The sequence below is a fragment of the Mus caroli genome, chromosome 8 (assembly GCF_900094665.2).
Source record: "Mus caroli chromosome 8, CAROLI_EIJ_v1.1, whole genome shotgun sequence".
Taxonomy (NCBI): Eukaryota; Metazoa; Chordata; class Mammalia; order Rodentia; family Muridae; genus Mus; species Mus caroli.
This window is the reverse complement of record NC_034577.1, coordinates 108,917,837-108,935,744: the sequence shown is the minus strand read 5'-3', so window position 1 is coordinate 108,935,744 and position 17,908 is coordinate 108,917,837. Positions and strand designations below refer to the sequence as shown.

The 17,908-nt window shown below is 47.4% G+C and overlaps 1 protein-coding gene across 1 annotated transcript in view; it reads right to left on the bottom strand.

The window, feature by feature from the left end:
- Positions 1-17,908, bottom strand: part of Hsd17b2 (hydroxysteroid 17-beta dehydrogenase 2) — a 60,931-nt gene that overhangs the window by 9,693 nt on the left and 33,330 nt on the right. Inside the window, exons 2-3 of the mRNA XM_021169405.2 lie at positions 14,140-14,352; positions 6,236-6,421 (exon numbers count right to left, since the gene is read on the bottom strand). Of these exons, the coding sequence (XP_021025064.1) occupies positions 6,236-6,421; positions 14,140-14,352 (399 nt within the window). The remainder of the gene's footprint in view (positions 1-6,235; positions 6,422-14,139; positions 14,353-17,908) is intronic.

Here is a 17,908-nt window from a genome sequence, read left to right as displayed (position 1 = left end):
ACACACACACACACACACACACACACACACACACACAGACATGCTCACAGACCAATCTGATCTACACAATGACTCTCCCAGATAACTCCAGGCTGTGTCAAATTGACAGGCAAATGCTAAATGCTCTAAGAGCCACTTTTACAAGGTAGAGTGTTGGTGATATGATTAACATTGCACACCAGATTTATAGAACTTGTCCTTCCTACATTACGGGGACACTAAAATTGTTATTGGCTGGCTAAACAAAACATCCCTTGTTATGATCTAAATGTGTTTCCCCAAATGTTACATTGAAGCGGAAAACCCCAATGTGGCTGTGTTCCGAGATGGGAAAAGGAAGTAATTCCGATTAGATCACAAGGAGGGAGCCTAACCTCCTGATATCAGGTGTACCCCACCCCCACCCCCATCCCTACTGGTAACATATAGAGATAGTAACCAACTTCAAGCTGAGAAGAGGACTCTCACAGTTCTCTTATTTAAGCCACTTGACCTATGGTATTTCATGATGATAGCTCTGATTGACTAATACATCCTGTCAACAGGATGACTTTTTTTTAAATCAGCCACATACAGGACCATAGACTCTTCCCACCTCTCCTAAGTCATGATAGCAAACTTATTTATGTACACACTAGGAGCATGGTTCCCGCAACAATCCTCTCAGTCTCGGTTCTGGCTCTCCCTCTACCTCTCCCTCCCCCTCTCCCTCTCTTTTTCCCTCTCCCCACCTCTCTCACTGTAGCTCCCTCTTTCTCTCAGCGTGTGTGGTGTATATATGTGTGTTTGTGCACATATGCCTGAAGGTACATTTGCACATGTGTGCACGTGTGTCTTGGAGGCTTCCTCTGATACTCCTCCCATTGATTTTAGAGACAGGGTTTCTCATTGAACTTGAGATTACCGACTGGCCAACAGGCTAGCCAACCAATAAATTCCAATAACACCCCAGCACTGGGGTCACTGCCCACTGTCACCTTGGTTTTTGATGTGGATCCACACTAAGGTACTTGTGCTTGCAACTGAGCCAGTTCCTCGGCCCCACCCCACCCCTGCCTCTGTGACCCACTCAGGACCTTGTCTCCCGTCTTGGGTCCCCTGCTCATCAAGAGGATGTGAATTTGCCCCTCCCTACGAATAAGCTGGAAGTTGCTCTTGCCCAATGCCCTTGGTAAGTTAGTAATGTGCCCTAAAGGTCCTACTGGCCAGTCTTGATTTGTTCTGGTGTCTTTAATTATGTATGTGTGTCTGTGTGTTGGCATTGGCATACGCACATGGGTGCATGAGCCCCTAAAGGCCAGACAGTCACCCTGAACCGAGGGTCACAGGCAGTTGTGAGATGCCCCTGCCCAGTGTGGGTACTGGGAACCTAACTTGGATCCTCTGCAAGAGCAAAAGGAGCTCCTAACTACTGAGCTCTCTCCCCAGCCCCGGAATCACCCCCACTCCCTTTTAAGCTTGAAGCTAAGGTGTGTGTGTTTCTATGGGAATTAAGCGTTTCAAATACATTCCCTGTTAACACAGCAGGGGGCAGAACACAGCAGCCTTTCCCAGAGACTACAGGAGAAAGGCTCTAAGGTCACCACCATGGCTCATTCACACCCTGGTATGACTCCTAGCCAGAGCTACCCAGACCTAATCTCAGGAGAGCACCACGAGGTCTCTATCATCTCTCACGTAGCTTCTCATTTTTCCAAGAGGGGCTGAAACTGATTCTGGGAACAGAGTCCATTCCTGTGGCCCAGTTTCCCACACTGAACTCCAACCTCTTCCCCTGAGCTCCGGAGAGTCAGGCTTGCTGATCCCTCTGCGGAACCTCAGCAGAAACTTCAAACAGCATTTGATGGTATCCTCGTCATTTGAAGATCTGAGATTCTGCTGAGCTGCTAGGCCTGGGTATTTTTGAATCCTCCCCATTCTACGGATGTGGGGGGTGGGGGGGGGAGCAAATGTCCCCTGAACAAGGTAGCCACCATATGGACGGGTGGCAGAGCACACGGATTTGTCACCAAGAGGAGATGGGAATCGCTATTAGTAGAGATTCAAGGACAGGGATGTTTCCAAACTCCCCACAAAGCGAGCATAGACTCCTGTTCCAAGTGTCAAGAGATCAGAGGTAGGGAGTAGCTTGCCTACACATCCAAGTGTCTTTGAGACTTCCCAGGTTCTCCATCATCTCCCTGTGACAGCTGAGAGTAAAAGCTGAGATAAGTGAGCAGCCTGCCCCTTTGTCACCAGCTGATAACAAAAGAGCAAGGTTCAGAGCCTGATTGACTCAAGACCCCTGAAGCCCAAGTCCATTCCAGAAAAGGATGTGCTCAATCGCTGTCGGTCACAGACTGTGTATCTGTGTACAAATATTGACTCTGATTTCCTAAAAAGAAAACTAGCCAGGAAACACTTTTAGATTCCCCCCTGGACAATTACAGTTCTTTCCCAATTCTTTAAATACTTGGTTAAATATCGATCCAACTGCCTTGCTGGGATTAGAGTTGGTGAGCTAAACTTATGTGGGAGAGGTGATAGATAGGCTACTCCAGGGGACTGTGTCCATCATTTTGGTAGAAAGTATAGATGTATCTTTCCTGAAAAGAAGCAGTGCCAGGCCTAAGAGGCATTGGATCTGCTGCCCACATCAAGCAGGGTGTATGAGCATCCGTTGCTGCTATAGCAAACCAGCACCAACCTAGACGATGTCTGTGGGAGAGGTCTTCCTTTGCTCCTCAGAGCAGCTCTGGTCTCCTTGGTGCTCTTAGCTGTGCAGCCACAGACGATTTGAATCGACTTCCTGCCTTCCAGCTCAGCTCTTGCTGGCTTGTAGAGAGATCCACAACGATAACAGAGATGGTGGACTCCAGTCTGATAGATCCAGATAGCTAGGATCCCTTTTGGAGAGAAGATGCTGGTGCCTGGCTCCCTATTCCTCCCTCCATGATCACTGCTTCAAAACAAGAAACCAGTAGTCACGGACTTTTCCAAGATAACTTTTGTTATCACTTTTGCCAAGAACTCCACCAAATTGATGTCATAAGGAGGACTGACTCCCATGGATATGTAGAACCATGAGTTATCTTTTCTTTTCTTTAAAAAAAAAAAAAGAATAGCTTCCATTTACTTGTATATGCCCATGTGAATTTCTATGCACCTCATACATGCAGGAGCCTGCAGAAGTAAGAAGAGGGTATCAAATCCCCTGGGGCTGGAGTTTCAGGGGGGCGGCGACCTGCCCTGTGGATCCTGGAAGTCAAATTCAGGTCTTATATAAGAGTGGTAAGTGCTCTAACCACTGTACAACCTCCCCAGCCTCCCCCCTACACACACACACAAGCGTGTGTACCTATGGAAGCCAGAGCTCAGCACTAAGTGTCTTTCTCGGTTTTCTTTCCACCTTATTTTTTTAGACATGGTCTCCTTGAATCTGGAGCTTGCTCGTTCATCTAGGATGGCTAGCCAATGAGCTTCAGGTATGAGCCTGCCTCTATCTCTCCAGTGCTAGGATTCTGGGTACATGCTGCTACGGCTGGCTACTGAGGATCCGAATGAAGACTGTATAGAATAGGTTATTTCCCTTGCCCTAGGCTCTTTTGTTTTTCCCCTCAAAATAGTCTTTATTATATTACAAAATTCTCCGTGATGGTTCCAGACATTCATTCCTCTTTGTGGCTTCTGCGGAATTTCTTTTGTTCCTTATCAATACATTATGGATGAAATTTTGTGCCCTTTTCAGGAAAACCCCATAGGCTGATCCCATAGATTTCCATGCCTTGGAGCATTTACAGAGACTATTAAGATGAAACAGAACAGACAGATATTAGGAAGGCAAGCTTGGGAGGCCCCGAGTCCATCTGATTCCAAACACAATGACCTGGTACTGATGCTAAGAAAATGTAATGGTAAAGTGAGGTGCAACTCCATGCTGCTGGAGGTCTAGAATAGGAGGGAGATAATGTGGTTCATCTTAATACTCTGGAAATTTATGAAGACAGTAAGAACTTCTGGCCATCAGGGTATCAAAGCCAAGCCCAAGGCACACAGGAAAGCAGCCTGCAGGGGTGTGATTTCTTTCTTTTAAAAGATTTTAAATTATGTACATGTGTATGGACAGGTGACCCTGAATCTGGAACTTGTGAAGACCAGAAGGGAGTGTCAGGTCCCCCTGGAGCTAGAGTTACAGCTGAGTGTGAGCTGTCCTACATGGGCGCTGGGAACCAAACTCTAGTCCTCTTCAAGAGCAGGAAAGGTCTGTAACCACTGAGCCATCTCCTCCGTCCCTGTTACAAGCTTTTAAGCTTCCCCATCCGGGCTCCATTTTCACTCATTCACAAGCTGGCATGTCTTTTCTTCTTTTGCTTTGTGTGTATGTGCACATATGTGCACACTTTCCTGTGTCTGCAGGTACTCCCGGGTGCACACATATATGGAGAGCAGAGGATAGCCTCAAGTGTCATTCCTCAGGTGAATAACATGTCTGTCTGCGTGCGTGTGTGTGTGTGCGTGTGTGTGTGTGTGTGTGTGTGCAAGAGACAGGATTTCTCCCTGGCCTGGAACTCATCAAGTAGAGTGTGCTAGCTGTCCAACAAGCCCTGGGGCTCCATCTGCCTCCTCCCCAGTACTGGGGTTATAAGGGCAATGCCACCACACCTGGCTCTTTCATGTAGATTCTGAGGATTGACCTTACGTCTTCATGACCGTATGACAAGCATTTGACAGACTAAGCCCACCTCCCCAGGCCCTTGTTTTGATCTTGAACCATTATGGTACCCAAGCTGACTGTAGAGGCAATTAAGTTCCAGATGAGCTCATTATGCTCCTTCCTCAGCCTCTCTGGTAGAAGGATGCGGGCAGGCACCACAAGGCACGACTGTATTTGTTCACCTGTTTATGGATGCTACTTCCTGCCTGGTACTGGGTGTACAGCACATGCAAGGTGTTAGAGAGCACTTAAACTCTTATGAATGAAGGGACTGCAAGACTGGAGATAGGAAAGAGAAACGCAGGCCCGTCGGTGTGCCAAGGAGAGGGCTACGATCAGCCACACCAGGAACGCAGAGAGCGCTCTGGAACTGGGAGGGATGAGGTTTCCAAAGTGTCTGCAGGTATTAAGGCCAAGTTGTTCAGAATGAAGACAAAGGTCAAGTGTTGCCTGTTGTGTCGGGCTGGGCAAATGGCTTAGCCGCGAAAGTGCTCACTGTGCAAGCATGAAGATCCAAGTTCAAACCCAGCCCCCTCAACTTAAAAAAAGGGGGGGTGTGGGGGGAGGAGAATGATAGCACATCCCTCAGTGCTAGGAAGGTAGAGGCAAAAGAGATCCTTAGAGTTTGTTAGCTGGCCAGTCTAGCTAAGTCAGTGAGCTCCAGGTTCAATGACAAATCCTGCTGCCCACCCCCCCAAAAAAAGGTGGAAAATACCTCCAGCCTCTATATTATTTGTACACACATGAGTTCGCACGTGTGTGCACGTGCACACATACACACACACACACACACACACACACACACACTAGTATCAGAAACCTGGCTGCACCTTTTCTTTTTACAAACTTGACTTAGCACCAATCTCAGGAGGAGGGATCTGGGAGTCCAGAGCCCAGCCCCTTTAGATTTCCTTCTTATCCATGCAGAAACCTGAGAAAGAACTCCAGAAAGTCTCCCAAAGCTGAGGTAGGCCTGGGGAACTCCTGGTAAAAAATGTCTATGGGAGAAGGCAAGGCGTGATGGCCTGGTCAGAGGCTGTTGCTTATGGAAAACGAGACGGCCGGGTTGTTGACACATCTTGGACCCAACCAAGAAAGGCAAGGACAACATCATGGTTCAACCCTAGCGGATGGACTCAGGGTACCCAGGGCACACACAGAGTGACATTGTTCACTCTTTCAGCTTACAGGAAATAGCAGTGTGCTATGCTCAGAGAGGGCCAAAGACAGGCTTCCCACAGCACCCAGTAACCTGGACCGTGAACCTAGCTGTCCTACGTGCTGGAAACTCTCCAGTCCTAGCTGTCCTACGTGCTGGAAACTCTCCAGTGATGAACATGGTAATTAACAGAAAGTGGAGAAGCGCTTTCGCATGAGAGAATTTGAAAGGAGAGGAAGGTCAGCTGACCCTGAATACATAGGCTGACTCACTGCAACCCAGCCCTGCTTTTGTGCGTCTTGCTCTCTTGGGTAGCCCGCAAAGAATGCAGTACAAGTCTTGTGACAGGTGCCCAGTGGCTGCGTGCCAACAGTTTGACTTGCCTCCCATGCTGCTGACGTTCACCAGCCTCCCCTTGGACTTTCTAAGTAGAGGCAGAAACACCTTGGTGACCTCGACAGTTCCGAAGAAGTTCACAGCCATGCATTTTCTGTAGATGCTCATGGGTATGAGTTCCCCGTCGATGGGTAAGTGGAAGACCCCGGCATTGTTAACCACGGCCCACAGTCCTGGGGACAGACAAAAAAAAAAAAAAAGACATATCTGTGAGGATGGGAGCTGGAACATGTGGCTAGCTTCACACATCGAGTTCTGGAGCCGCCAAACCTCTTTAAAAGTAGATTTCAGGCACAATACAAACTTTCCAAACTTGGTCTCTTCCTATGTACGCAAACCACCCCCATGGTGGGACAACGTGAAGAGAACAAACGCATATCATATTAAACAATGATTTTGGAGATCCTGTACCTTTAAAGTTTGTTTATTCTGTGTGGGAGAGAAGAGCAGGCATGTCATGGTAGGTATGTCCAGGTCAGAGGACATCTTATAGGAGTTGATCCTGCCCTTCCACTTTGTGGATTAACTGCACTCAGATCATCAGCCGTTCCTGCAGCTACCATTATTCACTGAGATGACCTGGCAGTCCAGTTCTTCTCTTGCCTGGTAGCCCCCTTCCTATAGGAAGGAAACTGGATAGTCACTATTTATGGCAACCAGTGGGACTGCAGGATGAGAGTCATAGTGCCACAGTGTGCCAGGTTTTAAACCAGTAGTTCTCAACGTGTGGGTCTTAACTCCCACGGGGGTCATGCATCAGATATCATGCATATCATATTTTTTGCTTTATTATTCATAACAGTAGCCAAATTACAGTTATGAAGTAGCACTGAAATAATTATATGGTTAGGGAGTCACCACAACACAAGGAACAGTATTAAAATGTCTCAGCATTAGGAAGATTGAGAGCCACTGCCTAGTACCTCCTCCAAGGAGTATAGGAAGACATCATTAACACTTCAGGATGACATGCCTGCATCCTTTCCTCATCTCTAAAAGCCTAGCAACAAGAAGCAAAGTCTCAACAGCAGGGTGACTGTGATGTCCTAGCACCATGAGCCCTGCTTCCTGGCTAGGACAGTGTATCACCCTGATGAACAACACAATCACAGCACAGCCGGTTCAGACGTATACCTGGCCCCACCACTGGGAATTCTGAGTGGTCATGAAGCGGGATTTGAGCATCTGCCTTTCCAAGTTCCAAGAGATGTAATGCTGGAGTTCTGTACCATCCCCTACCCCCAGCAGTACTGTCTAGCCCTCTGGGTACATTAGCATTTTCTGGCTCAGACTGTTCTTCCAGCCTATTTGATCAACCTGTGGCTGGGGAAGAGAAGGACCCAAAGACGAGCCATGTTTAAACCCTGTCGAGAGTACACTTGGGAACTGTCCCTTAAGGAAAGGGTGGGAATGAACGAGTACAGTAGTTCTAAGGCAGGCAAGACAGGAGATAGTTTAGCATGAAAATTCCATTCGCTCTGTGTTATTTACACCTCCCCTCTTGTAACAATGAGCTTGGAAGCCTAGTTTCTTTATCTGCACATATTACACACAGACACCCCCACACCCCCCCACACATCTCCAAACAATACACCTAGCAACGTCAGAAACCCTCCACCTGCACAGTTCTACATGTAGTCTCATTGCCCAACATCAGTATAAACTCCCACCCCTGGCAATGATCATATTCACACAGTTTCTATTCATGCATATTCTCAACACATCCAGGTACAAAGAACGGAAGAATGGAAGGGCTGATTCAGCCCAAACTGGTATTGGGTGTGGATGCAGTGACCTTTTAGGAAGAATCCCCTATTTATCACTTCATGCCTCATCACAATTGGGTGTGGTTTTGGTTAAATGTCAGATGCATTATGGGAAGGAACATGTACAGTACTGAAGTGGTTACGTAACTGTAACTTAGCCAGCCAATCAAAATAGAGAAGCACCCACACCGTGTTACTTAGTAACCAACCCTTCCTTTCGCTTAGGCCTCTTAAAAAGAGATGTCAAGCCATAGCCCAGGGCCTGTGAATATTTCCGCTCATGTGTCAGTCTTGACGGTGTATCCTTCTGAAACCTGAGCCGCCACTCCGTTCCCAATAAAATTAGTTTGACGATCTGAAAATTCGGTTGAGCTTTTATTTTCAATTCTTTGGCTAAGAGGACAAGAGCCCAGAAACACCCAGGCCAGACCCGACACCCCAGTAAGAATCCCAGAAGGATTTGAAGAATGGGGTTCTGGAGAACAAGTGGAACCTAAGAGGAGCAGGGGTGACAGGACCTGGGGGTGTTGAGATTTCAACAGACCCTCTAGGTTCATGGAATTCCAGCATGGCGTGGGCAGTAGATCTCCAAGTGTGGTTCACCCCTCACCCTCAGCAGCATTGGCATCTCAGAGCTTGTTAGAAATGTACACTTGGAGGCTAGGGATGTGGCTGGGTGGGTTGAGTGCTCAGTGAGCATACGCAGAGCCCTGGGCTCAATCCTCAGCACTTCATAACCAGATAGGGAGGTGCAGATCTCTAATCCTAGTACTTGAGAGGTGGAGGCAGGAGGATCAGAAATTCAATCCCATCCTTGTCTATACAGAAAGTTTGAGGCTAGTCTGGGATACTTAAGACCCCACAATTACAAAATGAAACTAAAAAATAAGAGAGAAAGACAGAGAGAATGAGAGAGGAAGAGATAGAGAGAGAGAATTTATTTATGTGTTTGAGAAAGAAAGAGATACTGAGAGGCAGAGGTGGACAGAGGTGAGGGGCGGGGGAGAAGGGAGGGAGGGAGGGAGGGAGGGAGGGAGGCTTCGTGCACTGTGAAAGGGGTGTCAGGCTCCCTGGAACTGGAGTTACAACTGGCTTTGAGCCACGATGTGGTGCTGGAAACCTGGATATTTCCAGGTCTTCAGAAAGAGCAGCAAGTGCTCTCAACCACTGGGCATCTCTCCGGACCCAGACTTTGATTTTTAAGGGATCTTGCAGTTTCAATAGCAAACCTCTTGGTGCTGGGCTGCAAGGTCAGTTTCCACATTTAAAGATGTGCAAAGCAGGGGAATCATACTTTAGCTGGCTTTGGTAGCTCTTGACTGTGTGACCCCAGCACTCTGGAGGCAGCAGGATTGTGAATTTTGAGGCCAGCCTAGGGTACATAGTGAGATCCTGTCTCCCAACACCTCTTTGAACTTTTATAAGAACTCAGATGTGCACTTCCTTGCTGTGGCCTGAAGCATTCACTTTCCCTGTCTTCCCCGATTTCTTTTTCATTCTTTATTGGAAATGGGTTTTTTTTCACATAATGTGTATCCTCATTACAGTTTTCCCTCCCCTCTTCCCAGTTCCTTCCCTCTTCCCCTTATATCCATGCAAATCCGTTCCTTTTCTGTCTCTCATTCGAAAACACACTCTAAGGGATAATAATAAAATAAAACAAAACAAAATAAAGTAATAAGAGAAAATAAAAACTAACATATTTGAATCGGCAAAAAAAAAAAAAAAAGACAGAAGGAAAAGAGCCCAAGAGAAGGCACAAGAAACGGAGACCCACTCATTCACACACTTAGGAATCCCATAAAATGCTAAACCGGAAGCCATCATATAAGTAAGTCCACTGTTGCTGTCTTCAGACACACAAGAAGACGGCGTCAAATCTCATTACGGGTGGTTGTGAGCCAACATATGGTTGATAGGATTTGAATTCAAGACCTTCGGAAGAGCAGTCAGTGCTCTTACCCGCTGAGCCATCATATATACAGAAAGGACCTGGTGCAGACCCGTGCAGCCCCTGTGCATGCTGCCTCAGTCTGTGGGTTCATATGACCATGCTCATGCTGATTTAGAGAGCCTTGTTTTCTTGGTGTCCTCTATCCCCTCTGACTCTTACACTCTGCTTTCTCTTCCAGGGTTCCCTGTGCCCTAAGGATGGAATTTGGTGACCCTCGAGTTTGAATGGCAGGTAATTTTCATGTTCAAAGGTCATTCTTCATTCATGGGTCAATGAGCCAACCAGAGTAGGTGGCAGGCACATCATGATGACAGCCTCCATTGTCTCTTTGTGTTTGGAGGTCCCATCTTCTGGATCTTCATAAAATATGTAATAGGTGACTGGGGACTATTGTGCCAACAACAGAACTTACTGCTAATATCTAACCATGTCCTGATACCTTTAACCTACCAGAGAACTCTAAACTGGCCAATAAGCGCATCACATCAGTGGATCTTAGCTTGGTACTAACTAACATCAGTTAGCAATGATCAATAGGTTAGCAGGAAATCAACAATATGCTGTGCAGGAATACAACCAGTCCTCCAGGAGACTCTTGTTTAGGACTGCATATGCAAAGATATCTTACTCTCTGCATAATGTCTGGCTGTAGGTCCCTGTATTTGTCCCCTTCTGCTACAGGGGGAAGCTTCTCGAATGATGGCTGAGCAAGGCACTGATCTATGAGGACAGCAGAATGTCATTAGGAGTCATTTCAATGCACTTTCTGTAGCCTGACTCAGGCCTGCAGAAACCTCCCACTAGTAAGTTTGTTAGCCTCTGCATCTACTGTGTTAAGTTTATTCAAAGTCAGTGCTGTAGTCTGAAAGGGAGTGGATCACATCCCCACAGTGCCTGTCTGATGGCAGAGACAAGGTAGTTGCAGCCAGGCTGCACATGAGGACCAAAGGGAGGGCCAAGAGGAAGGGTTGTCCATCAAGACCAGATGTTCCATCCTAAGGAATCTAAATACTGCCCCAAAGATATGACAGAAGCCTCAAAACCCTGGCATCTCTTTTGCCATGTCATTGAAAGATGGTTCTAAGCCAAAACCAAACTGGGTAATAAAATTACGTTTCTTGAGAGCCAGAGTTTGCCATCACAGGCAGGCACCAAAGGCTGTGAGCACTTAGCCGGGATGAGGCCTGATCACACAGAAAAAGCAGCAGCTCTTAAGACAGGGATGAGTACAGCACCATTCTGCCTGATGTGGGTCAGTCAACATGAAGCCTGAGAGAATGTTCTGGAACAGGTATCGTCCGACTTTTCTCTGTCGAGAGTTCTTGTGGTCTGGATATGAACTGTCTCTCCAAGGACTCATTTAGTTCCCCAGTGCATAGAGGTGGGTCTTTACAGAAACAATTGGATCATGAGGAGGGTCTGACTAACCAATGGGTTAATAACTATACAGACTACTGGGGACAGAGTAGGCACTGTAGAAGGTACAGCCTTGTTAGAAGTGATTCTCTCTCTCTCTCCCTCTCTCTCTCTCTCTCTCCCTCTCCCTCTCCCTCTCTCCTTCCTCCCCCTCTCCCTCTCTCCTTCCTCCCCCTCTCCCTCTCTCCTTCCTCCCCCCCCCCATTCCTATCCACCATAGGCACTATGGAAGGCGTGGCCTTGTTAGAAGTGATCACCTCCCCCCCCCCCTTTCTGTCCTTCTCCCTCCTATTCCTGTCCACCATAAAGTGAGCAGCTTTGACCTGCTTCATGTTCCCTGCCAGGATGCCCAGCCTCATCAGGGCCCAGCAGCAATGAAGCCATGAACCCAGTAAATCTTCCCTTAAACTGTTCCTCTCTGGCATTTGCCACAATGACAAAGTTCAGAGTGTAAAGGCCAAACCTCTTGTGAGCCCTTGGGCTTCGCCTCTGCCATCATGCCACAAGTGAGTATAGAGGTAAAGGCTGTGTGAAAGCAAAAAGGAGAGGTCACATTCATGTGAGCTTCTAATTATGAACCCTGACGTTTGAATGGCAGGTAATTTTCATGTTCAAAGGTCATTCTTCATTCATGGGTCAATGAGCCAACCAGAGTAGGTGGCACATCATGATGACAGCCTCCATTGTCTCTTTGTGTTTGGAGGTCCTATCTTCTGGATCTTCATTAAAATATATAATAGGTGACTGGGGACTATTGTGCCATCAACAGAACTTACTGCTAATATCTAACCATGTCCGGATACCTTTAACCTACCAGAGAATTCTAAACTGGCCAATAAGCGCATCACACCAGTGGATCTTAGCTTGGTACTAATTAACATCAGTTAGCAATGATCAATAGGTTAGCAGGAAATCAACAATATGCTGTGCAGCAATACAACATGGTCACCAGTCCTCCAGGAGACCTGCCGGTTTATCTGCAGATTCTAGATGGGTTTTTGTGGTGATCCTGTGGCTCTGTGTCTCTTGAAGACAGAAGTTGGAGAAACCTGGAGTGTGCAGGCAGGCAGGCTGCTTGTCCTGGTCTAGGTGACAGCTGCCTCTCAGGATGCTAACTGAAAAGTGACAGGAACTCATAACATGAAAACTGAGCTCCCATGTCCGTTCGTGCCTGGGTACCACTACAACATTTCCGTGTCTAGAACTCATCGCTCCATCTCTACAGATGGCCAGTGCTGCCCTGTTGGGTATCACAAAAGGATTCTGCATCCAATGTCTCCTTCTATAAGGCATCATTAAGTCAGACTTATGAGTGACATGTGAGGCCTATTGTATGGTCAGAGATCAGGCTGGGAAAACGTTCTAGAATAACTCATACTCTTGTCAGAGGATTAGAATTTGGCTTCAAGCACCCAGGCCGGGAGGTTCATGACTGCCTGTAACTCCAGCTCCAAGAGATCTGATGCCTTCTTCTGACCTCTGTGGTTCTCTCCTCTCTCTGTGTCTCTATGTCTCTCTCTGTGTGTCTGTCTGTCTGTCTCTTTCTCTCTCTCTCTCTCTCTCTCTCTCACACACACACACACACACACACACAATCCTTTTATATAAAGAAAACGATGACAACACCATGCTACACTGGTTGAGAAACAATTCCCACATAACTGACACTCTTCTGCGTCTCCTTATCTCGTCTATGCAGCGGTTCTGCACACGTGGGTCGTGACTGTTTCACAGGGATCACTTATCGGATATTGACATTAAGACACATAACAGTGGTGAAATTACAGCTACGAAGTCACAACGAAAATAATCTTCTGGTGGCGGTGGTGGGGCTTTACTACAATGGGAAGAGCTGTATTAAACGGTCACATTGGAACCATTGAGAACCACTGCATTTATGAGTAACTCACTGTTCTAAATGCTGAGTTGGGGGAAAGAGTGGCCTTTCCTGAGCACCTCTTGCATTGTTCCAGACTCTTTTATTTCCTTTCTATAATAATCCCTAAGCTACAAAACAAGGCTGGCATTGGCGGGGAAGATAACAAGGTCAGCTCTGAACTCGATGAGGTCGAACCTCTGGGATATGAGTGGAAATGTTTGGAAGACAATTCTGTGTGTTTAGGTCCTGATCTAAGGAAGAATGTTGCCAGGTGGGCTGCATAACTTTGGAAGGAATTAGTGTGAATTAGTTTTTCAACCCTGACCAAACATTAATGTCACCTAGGGAGCTTTAAAAACTAAAAGCTGCTGATGGGGCTGGAGAGATAGGGTGTTGGTTAAGCTGCTTAGTGCATACATTTAAGGACCTGCGTTTGACTCTCCAATGCCCACAAAAGCCGTGCTGTAATGACAGCACTAAGGGGTTAGCGGAGAAAGAGAGGGATCCCAGGGGATTGCTAGCCAACCAGACTGGTCGAAACAACATGCTCTTCTGTGTCAAAAACACAAGGCAGAGTGTGATAGTAGACACCTGACTTTGACCTCTGACCTGTATGTACATGCACACACACACACACACACACACACACACACACACACATGATGCTCGTGCCTCAGAAACTGTCCTTAAGTAAACTGCAATAATAAAACTTTGGGCTGGAGGCACCCAGACATGGCCACCCCCTGGTCATGGACTTGGAAGTTCAGAAAGGACTCACACTTGTTTAACCCCTTGATGGCACCATCTTAACTTTCATCTCATGTTGGGATGTTGGGTTTGGTGAGTGGGGCGAGGAGGAAACAAGGAAGTTGGTACCTTTGTCTTGTATCTTCTCTGTGACTTTGCTGTGAGCATCTTTTATCTGCTCTGGCTTGGTGACATCCATCTGGAGCACTGAAAGGCGCTCAGAGCAGTGTTTTCTCAATTCCTCTGCTCCCGGGCCCTCTTTATCCAGCACTCCAGCAAACACTGTGAAACCCAGCTTGTCCAGGTGCTTGGCCAAACCGTGACCGAAACCGGAATCAGCACCTGCAAGAGTTGAGACAACAGGGTGAGTTCAAACCAATGCAATAGGCAAGATTGCTTCATGAGGATAACGTCACATGATGTTTATGATGATCTCTGCTCCCTGAAGAGAGGGAGCCTGAGAAATATAGATAGGCTGTTAAGAAATAGCTGGGGATGTTAAGACAAACAACTAACTCTATGTAAAGAAAGAAGAGATGTTGGTAGAAAATTTAGTGAGCATACATGGAAAGGGGGTTGGAGGATGGTGATTCAGGGGTAACAGGCAAAAAAATGAATGTGGCAAGGAAAGCCATTATGTATGTGTATGTGTATGTATATACACCTATGCATGTGTGATACATGTATGTATGGATGTATGTGTATATATACACACACATACATCCATACATATGTATACATACATGCATGCCAGGTAAAGGAGTTCAAGGTGTTGACCTTGACCACAGTTCTCAGAGCAGAGAATGACCTTAAAGCCGTCCTCATAAGCTTGGGACCTACCTAGACCAGGAAAGGTCCCAGGGAGAGCCCAGCCTTGAGCAGGAGTGAGTTATAAACTGTGAAGACAGGAGGATGAAATCCTCCTGCCCCCCCCTCTCCTGCTCTGGGAAGTGACTCACAACTGTGGTCCTCCTTCCAGCTGGGCGTGGTGCCCCAGTGCTGTGACTATAGTTTCTTGGAAGACTGAGACAGGAGGATTGCAAATTCAAGGCCTGCCTGGGTAACTCACGGTCTCAAAAATAAGATATTGAAAAATTAGAAGTCAATATAAAATGGTTGGGGAGACAGGCTAATGGCACAGTCCCTGCCTGGTCTGTGGACGCTAGGAAGAGTAAGTCTCAACAGGGATGTTTCCTCCATCAGACTAGACCATGGGCATGTCTGAGGGGCATTTTTTCCATTAGTGGGTGATTCATGTGGAAGGGCCCAGACCACTGTGGGTACTGTCACCTCTGCACAGAGGGTCCTGGGTTGGATAGAAAAGCAGGCTGGGCAAGATATATGGAGCAAGCCAGCCAATAAGCAACACTCCTCCATAGCCTTGACTTCAGTTCGTACTCCAGGTTCCTGTGTTGAGTCCTTCCCTGACGTCCCTTGATAAGGAACTGTGATCTGGAAGTGTAAACCTGGAAAGTAAATCCTTTCTTCCCCAAGTTTCTTTTGTCAGTGTGAAAAAGCCAACTATGATAACCCAGAAGCCCCCTCCAAAAAATAAGGAAGCCCCTTCCCCATACGGGTGAGATGAGACTCAGGAACGTCCTTTGTTCACCTAGGATAAAGTCAGACCCAGAGCCTCCGAATCCCTTCTGTGCCTCATTATTGATTAACTGACATGCCTGTCCCACTGATAAACTGCAGCAACATATACCCAACTTTGGTAAAGGTTCTGCCCTTTCCGTGGGTCCTGGGATACCCTTCATCTGCGCCACCAGGTCACCCCTTATGACCCATCCTGAGATACGTGCAGGCTACTTGAACCAAGTGTGCTCCCTTCTACAATTGTCCCTGCCTGATCTGGGTGACCCTTGCAATAACCATGCAGAATGGCCTCTCCCATGTATAAAGACTCCTGTGGATTGGCCACTGCGTTTTTTTTTTAAAAAAAATTGTGGTCGTGTGTGTCATAGCATGCATGTGGAGGTCAAGAGACCATTTTGTAAAATCACCTCCCCCTTCTGCCTTTCCTGGGGTTCCTGGGTTTGAACTGGGGTTTCCTGGCTGGCACTACAAGCACCTTTACCATCTTACTGAGCCACCTGGCCAGTGGATTACAAAAGCCTGTTTGTGCGAGACCACTATGCTCAGCTGTGATGAAATTCAGCATTGAGGCCAGGTGCTCACCTGCCCCTCCCCTTGCCTGTGTAGTCTTCTCAGTGGAAGCTTCCAGATCTACAGAATGGGCCTAACAGAGAGGTTGGATAGACTAATGTCTGTGAAGTGCTTGTACAGTGCTGAGTTTAAGCTCTGGAAGTCTGTTTTTAAAAATAAGTTGGACTGAGCCAGGTTTGTGGTGGCCCACACTTTTAATCCCTGCACTCCAAAGGCAGAAGTGGGGTGAATCTCTGTGAGTTCAAGGACACCCTGGTCTACAGAGTGAGTTCCAGAACAGCCAGAGCTATTTGACTCCTTACAGACAGAAACCCTGTCTCTAAAAAGCAAACAAAATGGTGAACATGGCAGCACAAGGCTGTGAACTGAGCTGAGTCAGGAGGATTGCTACGAGTTCCCGGTCAGGCTACATAATGAGTCTCAGACTGACCTGAGCTACAGAGAAAGGCCCTGTCTTAAAACTAAATGCCTACTATTACAAAGAACTACAGCCAACTAAGGGATGCTGAGAGCAAGAGAAATCGCCTTCCCTGGGAGGAGAACAGAAAATATTATGCAAGCTTAACCCTAAAGGCAGATACACACAAGTAACATACACAGAGTGAGGAGGCTATACTTAGGTACTTAGGAACATATCTATCTACATGCATGCATGCATACATACATACAACAATGAAAGCAAAACAGGTCATAAACTTGAAAGACAGCAAGGAAGGTTCATGGGAAGGTGTGGATGGAGGAGGAAAAGGAAGCAGAAAATGTAGTTCTATTATGTATTGGCTGCTTTTGTGTCAACTTGACACAAGCTAGAATCATCAGAGAGGAAGGAGCCTCCCTTGAGGAAATGCCTCCATGAGATCCAGCTGTAAGGCATTTTCTCAACTAGTGATCAGTGGGGGAGGGTCTGTCCCATTGTGGGTGGGTGCCATCCCTGGGTTGGTGGTCCTGGGTACTATGAGAAAGCAGGCTGAGCAAGCCACTGGGGAGCAAGCCAGTAAGCAGCACCTCTCCTCGGCCTCAGCATCAGCTCCTGCCTCCCGGGTCCTGCCCTGTGTGAGTTCCTGTCCTGACTTCCTTTAATAATGAACAGTGATGTGACTCTGTCGTCCATGATGAACCTCGTGGAGAGTGTACCAAGCCATCTGGAGCCTCCACCTCCTCATGGGGGAAAATAAGGTTCTAGTCAGCCTTTTCCTAGGCTGACCTGAGCAGTCAGGAGCCCAGTGCTGCTCAGAAGTCCTAGCGTGTCATACGTGACATGCTCTGGCCCTCACAGTAGTGGACACCCTGCTGTGCTGACCTCACAGCGAGAATGCCCTGATTCTCATCTGTGCGGTGGCCCAGAAGCCACACAGAGGTCAGCAGACCTTAGGAGAGCAGGAAGCTGGGAAGCTGAGATGAGATAACCTCTCTATGCTCCTGAGTCAAGCCAGTCCAGGAAGGCCCAGGGTTTTCTCAGAGTTGTGTACAATGGGGCAGACTGTGTACAAAGACTGCTCAGAACAGTCTTTCCTAAGCAAGATCACAGTATGATTGCCAGGTGCCAGTGGGCATCACTGACAGCCATGTAAGGATTCCCATGTCGAAGGAAGAAAGGAAAGAAGGGAGAGGGGGAGAGACAGAGAAGGTAGGGAAGGGGAAGGAGAGGGGAGGGGAGGGGATGGGATGAGAGGGGTAGAGAGGGGAAAGAAAGGGAAGGGAAGGGAAGGGAAGGGAAGGGAAGGGAAGG